The following is a 14,648-nucleotide window of genomic DNA, read 5'->3' on the forward strand; positions in this document are numbered from 1 at the left end:
ACACAAAAGCGGCGGCGTTCAGCAGCAGTCAGCCAGCCGACGACAAAACAAAAAACGTCGGCCCGGGGACGGAAAATAAATATTGAAAAAAGAAGATAACAAGAATGAATTCAAGCGCTCTTGTGTACACCACAAATGCTGCTCCTCCTACCCAGCCGCCCCCAAACAATCACGCAACGTTGTGATTGTGTACAGCCACATCAGGACAGTCCTTTAGGGCCTTAGTTACTAGCTGCAAAACATTCATTTATTTTGTTTTTGCTTATATAACACAAATCTTCCCCATATTGCTAATTGGCTGCCATTGACGATGCTAGACGTCCAAGACATTTTGACTGCGAGGGGTGAATGAACGAACGTCAGTGGCAGTCAATGTCTATGTTTACATGGACACATGTATTTGGATTAAAAGTATGATCGGAATAAAATGCTTCATGTACATACCTACTTTGGAATATTCTAACGCAAGCAAGATCATTTCGATCTAGATCCTATTCTGAACGAGAGGAGTGGATTATGTCGATTTATAATCGGATCGGCACGCATAGAAACACTTATTCCAAAAGTTCGGAACAAACCGTCTTTACTGCGCATGTCTGTAACGTCAGGACATGCATTTCTGTTGTTCCCGGAAGCTAGTAGAACCATAGTGAGCAACGGGAGGACCTTTGCCTTTTTCGCCCTCTTTTTTTCACATTATGGCCACATATAAGAAAGCTGGGTCTTCTAGGTGCTGCCAAAAGAAAAGCAATTGCTATAGAAACAAAGTTTAACATTGTTACGTACTTCCTTAATCTGAGTACATGTAAGGCCGTGACTTGAGTGGAAGAAACACTTCTTTATTCAGTGTGCTTCTCATCACATGTGCACACGACTCATCACAGAGGTTCCTTTTTACTGTAATACCACACCCACAGGGAGTGCACAACTATGGCAACGGCAGTGTGACTTAAATATGTTACAAAAATCATTAAAAGACCTGAGAAAGGAGAGACACCAGCAAACATCAGCAAAGATATGCTGCATTAAGTCCTAAGTCATTTTGTTAATGCGAAAACGCCTTGCTCGTCCAAATGTTAGAAAAATGGGGAAAATATGTGAAATAACGCTAATATTTAAAGTAGAAATGGACGGAGCGATGTTTTGCGGACACAGAAGTCGCTACCGCTTCTACTACTACGACTATTTCCGTTTTTTTGGTCAATATACGCATATCAAATTAATTGGTTCTGTCCAATAGTGTAATGCCTTCGTGTCCATGAAAACAGTGCATCTGATCATAATGTTAATCCAAATGCTGAAATTTTGTCCATGTAAACGTCGCCAATGTCAAAACACTCATTTAAATGTCATATATGTGCCATGACATCGAAGCAATAACATCGCGTTTGTACTTTTAAGAAATGTATCACTTTGGTAGAAGTATCATTTTACCATTCTGACATAAGTAATGAAAAAGGGAAGATTTTTCAAAGCGATATAGTTAATTGTGCTTTGAATTATGCGTTTCACTCTTGAGTTATGAACCATGTCATTGTACATTTTAAACTCATAAGTCGAGGTGCCACTGTATTGCTAAAGTTCGGTGTACAGTAATTTCCTTCTTTTGCATTATTCAAATTCCAAATGTAGTAAGGATTTTAATTGCTATTTTATTACATGTGTTTTGGGTATTTCTAAAATCAGTCCATGATTAGTTTTATCACATTCTTCCATTTCACATCTTTATTAAATATAAACACCTTGCATGGCAACATTAGACTAGCTTTACTGTGCTATTTTTAATAACACACCAAGCAGATAACACTGGGGAACACAATTTATGTTGAGTTAGTTAAAAACGACTGTCAGAACTACTTTTTGGGTGCAGAATCCAAAACTGATATCTGTTTTTGCCTGGCATGTCTTTTTTTTTTTAACTACTAATGCCCATTTTCTAAAAAAAATATTTTAAAAATACTGTAATTAACATGCAGCTGAAACACACATTTCATTTTTTGGGTCTCACTTTCTGAAGTCAAATTAGATAGATCGATGGATAGATAGATTTCCTTTATTGTCATTGCACAAGAAAAAAACACAGCAGACTTAACCTCTCCTTTTCAGGTCAGGCAACATTACAGAAATATTTACATTTTGGTAAATGCCACATAATGAGAGAATTTTTAAACAGAATTTTATAGTTTCTTTGGGGTCAAAAGTTTACATACATTTCATTACTATCAAGTAGCATAATATAAAATCATCTGAGAAATTCTCATTATTGTAGCATTTAACAAAATCAAATAATTTCACGAGAAGAAGCAGATGCTTTGTCTGATTTGACTTCAGACAGTCAGACAAAAAATGAAATGTGTGTTTTTGCGGTGTATGTAATCTTGAGGCTTCAACTGTATATTCTTATTTATATACAGACCGGGCCAAAAGTTTGGACACACCTTCTCATTCGTGCATTTTCTTTATTTTCGTGGCTATTTACATTGTAAATTCTCACTGAAGGTAATAAAACAATGAATGAACTAGACATGTGCCGGTTAATGGTTTCAAGGTATACTGTGGTATGAAAATGTCATGCTTTCAAAACCGCAAAAAAATTTCCGTCATACCGTCCCTAAGGTATTAGCTGTATGTCCCAAAAATGCATGGAGAAATCTTTCGCTTGTAGCTGCAAGGCTCAACCCTCCCCTACCGGTTGTTGCTTATTGTCAGTGAGTCAGCTGTGCTACACGATGGCTGGAGGAGGTGAAACTCCTGACCCTTTACCCCCATTGAAGAATAATGAAATCGCTAGTATGGGTGTACTTATGCTACAGAAAAGTTACATACGGGTGCGGTTTGGAATAGGAGGGCCATCCGACATGTAAAACATTTGTGCGGAAGGTGGCTGCCGAGGAGGCAATACCTCCAATTTGATTTTGCATTTATACAAAATTAAAGGTTAGTAAACACTGTCATGAATGTTTCCCACCAGCTACGAGAGTTAACTCTAGTGTGTATAGTGTGTCTAGTGGTGGTAAAACATGTATTTTTTTTTTGTCTCTGGCTACTGTCTGTGATGCATTGAATGAGGTGTGTCCAAACTTTTGGCCTGTACTGTATATAAGTTCAAATATGAACAAACAATGAAATTTGAGAGAAAAATGCCTTACTGCAATTTGTATTTAGCACCTATGGTTTTACAAAGGATATGGCTAGTTGTGTGCAATTAGTAACAACATTGTAAGTAGGTAAACAAACTGGACCTGCTAAAAAAAAAAAAAAAAAGATTGAATCAGCAAGCCAATTTTAGTTTTAATCAGCATGAAATCAAACTCAACAGAATTTTTCATAAAATTGTTCCAGTTAAATCATTTTTTTTCTAAGCAACCAAACCATTTTAAAACTCCTCTCGTTGAACTTAATATGTAGATTGTGACAATCCTTCCAGACGCTTAATAAACTACAGTACATCACAAATGGAAAGGAAGTTAGCCACATGGATCAACCTCAGAATGCCAAAAAGTACAAAAAAAAAAAAAAAAAACATACACAGAAAAACAGACAATTAAATGTTATTTTGTGTATTTATAGATTCTGTTGTGTTTGTCCTGTTTAAAATGCTAATTTAACTCATTTGTTCCAAGCTTACTTGAATTGATTACATGGCTTATCAAAAATGTGTTTGATACAATAAAATGTTTTAAATTGGTGATGACTTGTGGTTTATTACAACAAAGAAGACAAAGTTGCGAGCGCCACTGGCCATGTGGTTCATTGAGGGTGACTCCCCTAAAAATAGGCCTCTGCGCTTTAATAATTCATTGAACTATGAGCCGGAAGCGAGAAACACATATATCTTTCATAAACATAGTCGCTTATATGGAAGTGCTGTGTGGCAACTTGACTTATTCGCTGCCATTGACGGCGATAGACCAACCCATTTTGCATGTGAGGGCTAGCATCGATCATTCACTACCGGCCGTTCCCAGTCAAAATGGATTGGACGTCAATCGCCGTCAATGACAGCAAATGTGTCAAACTTTACAAAAAAAAAAAAAAAACACGAGACAAGCTGGTTGCTCAGTAAATTAATTTAATAACATGTTCTAGCTATAGCACAACATGGCCAGCATGTTATACCATTACACAATTAAATATGATATTAAAAATGAGACAGTATAACATCATTGTGGTTTTGTTACAAATAGTGACTCTCAGTTCAACATACAGTGTTATTTATACCGGAATTGTAAAAAGTTAGTTTTTTGTTTGTTTGTTGGCATCCTGCTGGGATTTGTGCGTCTGCTCCTCTGTTGCACTTCTCTGCTCTCTCGTCACTTCTGAGAAGCCTACAAAAAAAGCCATCAAAAGTAAAAAAAAACAGCCCGATTATCAGTACGATTATCGAGATCATGCTGAAAGTACCATTAGAGCCTCCGTCTTTCCACTTCAGCTTGTTGTCGTCGGTATGCCGCGTCCACGTGGAACGGAAGCTGACCAGCTCGGCAGTGATGTGAGCCAGACTCCATTGTAGGCCTCTGGAACTCTCCTTCCACACGTTGCTGATATGCAAATGCAAAGATACCACAGCATTATTGAAGGTTAAAATATTTTTCCAATTTCATTAAATGTCTCGTTTTTAGATTTAAAAAAAGTTTTTTTTTTATGGTATTTGTTTTGTATGTGTTCTGATTAGATTTCCTTTTCCACCTGTGGTCGTCAGCAACTTAAGTTAACCATCTTGTGCTGACCAGGTGTTTATTGATGACTCGTCAACTTGTAAGTAGTTTCCTTAAGCTCCACCTGTAACCCTTCTCTCCATATGGGTTTAATTCATAGCAGTTTTACAGGGCAAAGACTGAACTTTAAAATAACTGATAACAGGAGAAGAAGAAGAATATTCATCCTGAGGTATGCAGACTTGTATTAAAGCTAGTGAAGGGTTTGGGTTTAGGGTTAGGGAGTTAGGTTAGGAGATAGATCCCTCCGATTTGAGAAGGGTAATGCACTGGCCATCCCTCCATAAGTTGTCTGGAAATGTGCCAGCCAGAAACGTTTGCCATATAAGGACCTGTTTCCATTCATTGTTCTCCATTTAGGGTCTTTTTTGTTCGTTCAAGTTGGTTTTATTCTGTTGTAATTTGTCTTTTTTTAATGGAAAAATATGAAAAATCCCCCCAAAATGAATAAATCAAATCAAAATGGCCAAAAATAATTAGTGTGCCCGACGACGTTTCAGAAATCTCTGCTTTCCTCAGGTCGATGGCACAATACGACTCTTTCTTATCAATTTCTATTACATGTATGGTATTTCCACTTTGTAATTGTTTACAATGAAGTTCACCTTACTGTGTCTTGCTTGCAATTAATTAACTTCACTGTTTTGTCTGCCTTATATAGTTACCTTACTTGTACCTTTTTTGTCTTATTTATTTTTGTTTTATTTTATGTCACTTGTTTTTAACTTATTGTTAATAGGGGTTTTAACTATTTTAACTACTTTTTATTATATTTTTAACCTTTTATCACATAATTAAGTTTTTTTAGATATGATCGTAAGATATTAATTTTCATTAATATGTAATTTAGGATGTTTAGTTCTTTCATATAATACTATATACAAGTTGACCTTTTAACTTTAGTTTTTAATATTTTTTTTAAGGCTTTTAATGTGTGTAGTGGATTTGGGGTTATGGGGTGTGATTTTAGGGTTAGGGTTTAGCGTTAGGATATGAATTAGGGTTTGGGGTTATGGTTAGATTAGGCTTGTGTGTTGGGGTTAGGATATGAATTAGGGTTAGGGGTTAGAGTTAGGGTTAGGTAAGGCTAAGTAAAGTCTTGTGAAAACCTTGAGGCTTTTTTTCCTGTGAGTGACACAAGCTTTGCAGCTTTTGTATTGTTCGCCCATTTCCATTTTATTTATTAATTTTTTTTTAAATATCTTTTTTTATTTTACAAACCCCAATTTCAAAGGTGTTACTTTGTGTATAATGTATTTAAGTACACTTGGATCACTGTGGCTATGTTTTTGGCCTACATGCAATAACTAGTATAACTCAAATTCCATCCCAAAACTAAATTTTCGTCTTCGGTATCGGCGAGTACTAAGAACTAACGTGCCGATGCTGTGCAATATGTACTTTTTGAGACCTAGTTTGTCGCCCTTCCTAAGATGATAACGGATGTCCAATCTTGGGGCGTTAAATCATTCTGTGAATTTAAATCAGTAGTAGATATCCATTCAACAGCATATTCCTCTTGTCTTTACCAAAAGAAAACATTAAATTTCATTACAATTTAAAACGGCTATCACAGGATACTTGAACTTTTTCATTTTTATTATCCAAATGTGCCTATTGTAACATCACAATATGTAACAACAAAATAGCTTGAATATTCTTGTTAATTTAAATGTTATTTGACAAATGTGCACTTTATATGACGTCATTATTACCGCACTGCACTGACACTGCATTGCATTTTGGGGAATCGTCAGGCTTTATCTTTGAGTTAGCGAGGGTTTAGTTAGTCGGTGGAATAGATTTCAAGAAATTCCGTGTAGTTTATTAGTTACAGGGCTACGAAGTGGCTAAGCTAGCGCGAGTCAATTAGGCCATCTTGGTATGCCAATAAAAAACAACATATGCACACATGTATGTTTTCAGGATAAAGTTATTAAAACTTGCACGTCAATGATTGCAGTATGAACACCAACATTTGTAATCCAGAAGCTCTACTGAAGAGCAGGGCGGAGTGATATCACATCGTTTTTTTTCCATATCTGAATTTTTATGTCGTAGCAAGCAACACGTAACCAGTTTATATTGTTACTCGTTCTTCATAGGGAATTTGTGGAAACTTTCCTTTGGCCAGCTCCTCTGTATGTTTCCACAGTATCTAAATGTACGTTTCGCCATATTGCCGGCCGTCAATTAAACTCAGCAGACTGATGCTGCATTCAGGGAAGGTGGGAGGCCAGTTTCCAACCACCGATATGGTAAAACAGGGGTCCCCAAACTACGGCCCACGGGCCGGATACGGCCCGCCTCCACATTTGGTCCGGCCACCTTAACAACACCAGAGAGCATTTTGATTTTTTTTTTTTTTTTCCCCCAATAGTGTTATTTATTTCCTGGGTTTGTTTCTGTGAAGAACCCAGAGAGGGTTATTTCGTTATTATCTATTTAATTAATAGTGTTATTGTAGGAAAGCTTCATTGCATTGCTTTAGTTTAATTGTTACTACGCTGGCCCTATAAGAAAAGCGACGCAGGCACGAGTCACTTTCTCTCCTCCCATTTGGCGCGCACGAGTTACTGTCTCTCAGCCCTTCACTGCCAGTGTACACGAGTCACTTTTTCCTCCTTTCACTGCCTGCGGTTCGTTCCTCAAGCTGCTGTCCTGTTTAGTGGCAATCCAAGTGTTGTGTGTGACTGAGAGAGGTGGGTATATTGCAGAAGTGTGCCTTGGCTGTGCATAAACACGTTTGGCAGATGAGTTACCTGCTTAGGGTCCCTTGTATTCGTTAGCCGCCACGTGCTAGCCGCTAGCGCTAATCGCTAATGCTAATCGTTGGCCCCTTTGGCTCCATGGTGGAGGCTGAATTTTGTTTGTTGTCAATTCACTTATCTAAATTGTTATTTTCCTGCTTAATGTCTATGCTTATTATTGTGAATGATTAGCATTGTATGCATTATGTAACCAGTGTATTTTATTTATATTTAATGTTCCTGTCAATTTAGATATGTTTGTAATACAGTATATGTTTATAGGTTATATACTGTATATTATATTACTGACATGTTATATGGTTATCTTGTATTCACATAAACCACAATACAACAAAATAAATCTCATACTCCTTTCATCATCATTAAAGGAAACAAATCCTGAACGTCCCCTGTTGATTCTCTGACTGGAGTCACAACTCCATAGTGTCGCCGGCTTTATACAGTACCACACACCCACAGAGGGATTCCCAGTCAAATTAACCCTCTTTTTCAGTTATTATTATTTATTATTATTATTAATATTATTATATTATTTTATTTACTTTTGTTCCGTGAAGAATCCAAAAAGGGTTATTTGATTGTGGCTTTCTGAAAAACAATACATTTTTATATTTAGGCACTCCTGCAATCGTCACACTTTTTCTGTTACAAACTGACCCCCCAGCCCCTCATCAGAGAAGGGAAAAGTTATGTGCCCCCCCACAGGAAAAAGTTTGGGGACCCCTGTGGTAAAATATCATTGGAACGCCTCTACTATTTGATCGCTTACAAGACGGCAGGTTTCCTGGAGGTCAAAATGTCTTTTGATGGCCAAAATAAAAAACACAACTTGTCGCGATCGGCCATCTTTGCTGTTTATATTCGCTTGAAACACTTTGAGGTCTCTACTGGTACCCTCCGATTGGGATAAATCCGACTTCCCACGTTTCACAAATGCAGCATTAGGACGAGTGGCCGAAGCACTCCTCTCGTGGTCATATTATGCATCTAAAAAAAAAAAAAAAGTCCGGCAGAATGAAATGAATTACGGCAGTTTGGTGTGACAGTGTTTTAGCCACAGGGGTGTTTTAGAACAATGATCTGTGTTTTGAATTTATTTGACTATTTTGGATCTGTTCGTAGATCTCTAGCGTTTTTTTAGTGGCGTGCTAAGTTGGCGACATTGACTCGCGCTAGCTTAGCCACTCCGTAGCCCTATAACTAAAAAATTACACTGAATTTGTTGAAATCAATTCCACCGACTAATTATACCCTTGCTAACTCAAAGATTAAGCCTGATATAAAAAATCCTGAGCTTCCCCTTTAAGTAAGGTGGTAGGGAAAGGTTCAAAGGGAACTTAGGGGTCATGAGATTTAGCAAAAAGAACTTTACGGGGTTTTGCGGAATGCAGAAATGAAGAAATTTTGTGATGACATTCTCCGTGCGTGATCATTTTATCCTTTTTTCTGATTGGTTTACAACTCTAGATTGTTCATGCATGTAAACGGATAATTCCAAATGTCTAAGAAATTGTACAGCAACATTAACTACATTATTGACTGCACGTAAATGTAGCCAATGATTTAAACAAACTTTTCCTGCTATATCCTATTGAATGTTCAACTCCACAAACTGTATTTTCATTCATTCATCTTCTAAACCGCTTATCCTCACGAGGGTAATGGATGTGCTGGAGCCTATCCCAGCTAACAACGGGGAGGAGGCAGGGTACACCCTGAACTGGTTGGCAGCCAATCGCAGTAAACTGTATTTCGCAAATCCCAAATCATTTGATGCCAGCAAGCTCCCCAGGTTTTATATCTTCAAACACATCAGACTCCCCTACTAATAGCGCACACAGCCTGGTGTTGTACCTGTGTCTGTTGCATGGGTCCAGTGGGCCCGGGTTCTCCTCCACCAGAGGAACGACTATCTTCTCTGCCATGTCCGTCAGGAGGGAGAATGTCGGGTACACGATAAAGTCGATAAAACCTTCAGGAAAGATAATTAAGCTGATGTTATCAAGGTAAATTGAAGAGTATGGTGCTTTTTGACAGTGCATTTATCAGACGTACCGATCTGGGACTCTGCCACCAGGGTGGTTTTTCGATCACACAGCGGCGAGAAGGGCAAACCAAGCTCCGCCTCTCTATCACCCTCCCCATGTTAGAAAAGAGACAAGAGCAGATATCTTAAAAGGCATCCCACTCAAAATAACGACTGCAGCCTTATGTCAGGGATCTAAAGTGCTTGTTTTTTTGTACAGTAACAGAAAAAAACCTAAACAGATTTTTAAAAATATATATAGTTCCGAAAGAGAAACACCGAGGAGGCACAGTACGCCTCTTCTTTTTTATTTTGGACCAAAAGCAGCACATAACACACTGACAAGAATGGCCCTTCAAGGAAGACACAGCAAATGATTACTAAATGTGAACGGCACTTTCAAGTTGTATACAATGTATATTCGGCCCACACAAATATTACATCAAGACAATGATGAGGTGGAAATCAAGGGATGTAAATAATCATTAATTTTCTAATATTTGTCATTTTATTATTTCATTATCATTTATTATAATTATCATTGATTAATATTACAGTGTCAATTGTGTGTTTATTTTTTTAAAGCCTTAAATCCTCAAAACAAACTCTACTTGGAGTAACGAGTAAAAAAAGTCATTGGAGATAAAATGTGTGTTTTTTTTTTTTTTTTTAATGCAGCCAATTATGAGTAATGAGGAGGACCCCCCCCCCTCCCCCCCCCGAATTAAAATTTCAATTTTAGAATGTACCTACCAAATTTCCTTGTGATCTGTCCTCGAATAACGTCGAAGTAGCAATTTTAGTTGGGTCATCACAAAAAAGAAAACAAGAACAAAGTGAGCTTGCACTTGAGACCTCCCTTCGAGTGGTCTAAAAAGTCTTAAGGTTAAGATTGAAGTTTTAATGCTACGAAGGACAATTACCGTATTTTTCGGACTAAGTCGCAGTTTTTTTTCATAGTTTGGCTGGGGGTGCGACTTATACTCGAGCGACTTATGTGTGAAATTATTAACACCATATTATATCATTTTATTTCACATGTTATTTTGGTGTTTTGGAGTGACATTGATGGTTTGGTAAACTTGTTAGCATGTTCTTTATGCTATAGTTACTCTATCTGAATAACTCTTAATAGCTATGTTAACATACCGGCAACGTTCGCATTTCGTTGTTCATGCATCATGTAACATTATCATACTGTACACTTATTCAGCATGTTGTTCTTTATTGTATTTTTATTTTAAATTGCCTTTCAAGATGACATATCTGTTCTATGTGTTGGATTTTATCAAGTAAATTTCCCCCAAAAATGCGACTTATACTCTGGTGCGACTTGTATGCTTTTTTTTTTTTTTTTTTTTCCTCTTTATTGCGCATTTTTGGGCCGGTGCAGTTTATACACAGGTGCGAATTATAGTCTGAAAAATATGGTAATTATATTACTTGAATCTTTGTTTTTCTGAAAGAATTATGTCAAAATGAGATTTTTGAGTGTGAAAAGAATACAAATTAACCAGGCATGCATACAATTATGTGTAATCATGGAGGAACAAAACTGTAATTTTATAAGAATAGATTATTCATGGATGATTGTTAAATAGGATTGAAACTCATTAATAGATAAAAGCTGACCCTGATGTATGCAGGCTTGTCTTTCAAGGGTAACTAACGCAATACATTTTTTCATGGGGTAACATTGCTCGACATAGTGGCGCCCTAAGATTGAGGGCAATGATTTTAAATAATAATAATAGCAATACTATGTGCAATACATGATACTATGTGCAATATTCAATGCCTTCATTGTCAAACTGCTGCTACTTCACTTCGATTATTTGCACTGCCAAAGCATAGGACTACCTCAGACACATCTTGTATTTATTTAGATTTTATACTTTTATACTTGCAAGTCACTTTAGAGATTTTTACCACAATTTCATTGTACAACTGTATAATGACAATGAAGGGCAATTCTAGTCTAGTCTAGGCTAGGCTAGTCTAGTCTAATGTGACATTTGATTATATTATATTTTATTTTATTCCATTCCATTGTGCAGAAAGCCTGTATGTTTTCTCTCCTGTTCCGGTGTGTTCAACATGTATGTTGCTACGGTCGCCTGATGGATGCGCCCCACCTCCTGCTATATGTCATCTGCAATTGGCTAATAGTCCCTCACCTTCCCAAGTGACCTTGCACAAGACCAACAGTAGATGATGAATGGAAGAACTGACTTTGGAGTCTTCTGTCATGTTCCTACCTGCCTGAAGAACTCCTCCATCAGGGCTTTGGTCCATCTGGAGTGAAGACACCATGGTTTAGATGGGTGGCTGATATCAGCTGTGTGGAGTAACAGAGACAACGCTTTGGACTTCTCGATCCTATTTGATAAAAATTAAAAAATGTGTTATTTGTTGTCTCACAAAAATTCCTGAACATGCATCACATTACCGTTCTTGTTGCTGAAGACAGGATTTCATGGCTTTTACTTGGAGAAGGTGAGAGGACATGTCAGTGGAGAGCACCATCTCAATGACCAGAGAACGTAGCTCCCTGTGGTTGCACAGAATAATTAATTCGAAGTGCAATTGTCTTGCCTGTAGATAACTTACTGTGTTAAATCGGATATAAAGTACACACTGAGTATTAAAGAAAAGCTTTTTGAAAATAAAAAGATTATTTACATCCACTCCTCTCGAGTCAAATGAATGAAGATATTCATTTGGTCATTCTGTAGAAGGCGGAACGCTGCGCTCAAATGATGACTTTCCTGCACTGATCGATCGTTGTAGATCAGTGCAAACTCGGACCTGACGAGACAGAAATATGCTCGTGAGCAGGTCAACTGGATGAGTTGATGGACTTCTGAGTTTTTCAGAAATACAAGAGTGTTCAGATCATTTTTTGTGGGGGTTACAGAGAACACCAAACACTTCATTTAAAAGCTTTGTTTAGGACTTTGTCATTTTCCAGCTAACTCTGTAGCCAACCTTATAAGCTCCACTGTATTTAGTTGGTCATCTAAAAAAATGATCCACAAATAATCCAAAAGTTTTTCCTGCGAGGATGGATATATGGCCTTTAAAAATATCGATCATGTGAAGATGTGTTTGTGTAAGAATTTAGCCCTCTATAAAAGAACACACAGTGTATTTAACATCCCTGACTTGAACTCTTAACAGGATGCTACGCAAATAACCTCTTTTGTTAGAATTTGGCTGGGTATAGAGTAAGTCTTCCAGGAAAAACGGCTTACTTTGTGTGGATGTGAAAGTTATTGGTGGTCCCCGTATGCTCGTAGTCGTGAATGGCCGCGGCAAACAGTGAAGCCATCACTTCCAACTCTGTTAGCCAGTGCTGTTTGGGACACACAGGAATTAATCAGAGGAGCAATTAATTATCTAGCAATCTGTAGTAGTCTCTAGTAGGTCTTAAATGTTCAATTCTTCAAAATTTCAACATGAGGAGTCTTGACTAGGTCATAGTTGCTCTGTCATGGTTGTTCCTAGGTCTTTATTCTTGACTTGCTCCCACCCAGGGTCCCCCCAGGATTGATAAATCTAAATTCAAGACTTTTAAGACCTTTTTTAATGCTATTTCAACAGAAAATGAATACTTTTCTCGCACCCTTTATGTAGATCATATTGAATCATATTAAATAAATAAAGCACTGAACATCAAATTTAACCTGAATTACTAAGTGTGTTTGACAAAAGAATGCACATATATTGAAGATACAATTAAAACACATTTAAAGTAACATTATAAAGTCTGTCAGAATTTTTTTAAACACACACACGCACACAATAATTATGGACAAAAAGAGGAGGAGGACAGGACTCAGACCAGCCATCTTCTGTAACAGGCTAGCCGCTAGTGCACCTGCCAAGACCCCAGTGAACATGGCTAACTCTCGAGTTAAAACGGCGAAATTCACATTCATTGGAAAGGCAAACCGAAATATTTAAGCAGGTCCACTGCCTTCGCATGACCCATAAACTGCAACCTAAAGTATCTGGATGTAACTTGAGCCCCTATCACATACTCCAAAACAACGGGAATATCGCGGGACTTAATCGTGCAGCAGTTGTGTGTGAAAACAATTTCCCGTGTCGACTGACATGGGAAGCAGTGTGCGTGAAAGCAAGCGTTAAATTCCCGGGTCACAGCAGATAGCTGATGACTTAAATATCATAGCGGCGGCCGATGTAACTTCCTCCCTCTTCGCAGTAAGAGGAAAAGTGGTAAACAAACATCGCAATTATAAACATAGCAAGCTGGAAACAGCTAAACTAAACTGAAAACATGACCAAAATTAAAATGTCAATTGTTACGTCGGGGCGGGCCAGGGTTCTTTCTCGCTAACTTTTTGACATAACTATATATTAATGATGTAAAAATGATAAAAAAAAGAAGGCACTCTATGGTCACTGCAGAGCCAGAGCGTGCCTATACGCCCTTTTTAATCTTCCCCTCTGCGAGTCCGCAAAACTGCATCTGTTTATTTATATTTAACAAACTTTTCCAGCGTTATTTTTTTGTGTAAATAAATTTATAATGATCATTAAAATATGTAGTCTATTTAAACATTAAGAAAATGTGCGTTTTTTTTCTGCCAACTGAGAATTCGTTATATAAGGCTTTTATGCAGACATCGTCACAAATGTTATCACACAAAACGTGGGTCAGGCTTTAATACCCGCGGACCAGTTCGGGTCAGGCTGGACTTTTTAGGCCCGATTTTACCTCTATCTTAAAGTCTTGATGAGCTTAAATTGGCTGCTGTTACGAAGTCAGGAATGCTCCTTCCGTAAAAAAAACACGATTTGAGCAACATTATGTTTAACAAACTTTTCCTGCGTTATTTCATTGTGTAAATGCATTCATAATGGTCATAAAAATATGTAGACTATTTAAACATTAAGATAATGTGTGTTTTTTTTCTGCTAACTGAAAATTTGTTAAAAAAAACAGTTAAGACATCGGGAACGATCACTCTGGAACAAAACGCAATATGATCAACATTGTGACAGCCGATGCCGACCAAAAATGACGTAATATCCGAAACAGATCACCAATGGACTCATTTGAAGTATATGAATGGTGGTCTGTTTTGGTGTTCAGAATCCACAATA

General features: G+C 37.5%; 2 protein-coding genes across 7 annotated transcripts in view; one reads left to right on the top strand and one right to left on the bottom strand.

Moving 5' to 3' along the window:
* LOC130921584 (protein phosphatase 1 regulatory subunit 1A-like) overlaps positions 1 to 3,688 on the top strand; it is a 50,088-nt gene extending 46,400 nt beyond the window's left edge. For all 6 annotated transcript variants that reach the window (XM_057845647.1, XM_057845651.1, XM_057845650.1 and 3 more), the window contains one exon: positions 1 to 3,688. In XM_057845647.1, the coding sequence (XP_057701630.1) occupies positions 1 to 86 (86 nt within the window). In that variant the 3' untranslated portion in view covers positions 87 to 3,688.
* The window catches only part of LOC130921583 (dual specificity calcium/calmodulin-dependent 3',5'-cyclic nucleotide phosphodiesterase 1B-like), a 25,839-nt gene continuing 14,501 nt past the window's right edge, over positions 3,311 to 14,648 (bottom strand). Inside the window, exons 7-14 of the mRNA XM_057845646.1 lie at positions 12,770 to 12,870; positions 12,198 to 12,323; positions 11,965 to 12,066; positions 11,774 to 11,894; positions 9,545 to 9,626; positions 9,344 to 9,461; positions 4,405 to 4,541; positions 3,311 to 4,328 (exon numbers count right to left, since the gene is read on the bottom strand). Coding sequence (XP_057701629.1) covers positions 4,237 to 4,328; positions 4,405 to 4,541; positions 9,344 to 9,461; positions 9,545 to 9,626; positions 11,774 to 11,894; positions 11,965 to 12,066; positions 12,198 to 12,323; positions 12,770 to 12,870 — 879 coding nt within the window. The 3' untranslated portion in view covers positions 3,311 to 4,236. The remainder of the gene's footprint in view (positions 4,329 to 4,404; positions 4,542 to 9,343; positions 9,462 to 9,544; positions 9,627 to 11,773; positions 11,895 to 11,964; positions 12,067 to 12,197; positions 12,324 to 12,769; positions 12,871 to 14,648) is intronic.

The sequence above is a fragment of the Corythoichthys intestinalis genome, chromosome 9 (genome assembly GCF_030265065.1).
Source record: "Corythoichthys intestinalis isolate RoL2023-P3 chromosome 9, ASM3026506v1, whole genome shotgun sequence".
Lineage (NCBI taxonomy): Eukaryota > Metazoa > Chordata > Actinopteri > Syngnathiformes > Syngnathidae > Corythoichthys > Corythoichthys intestinalis.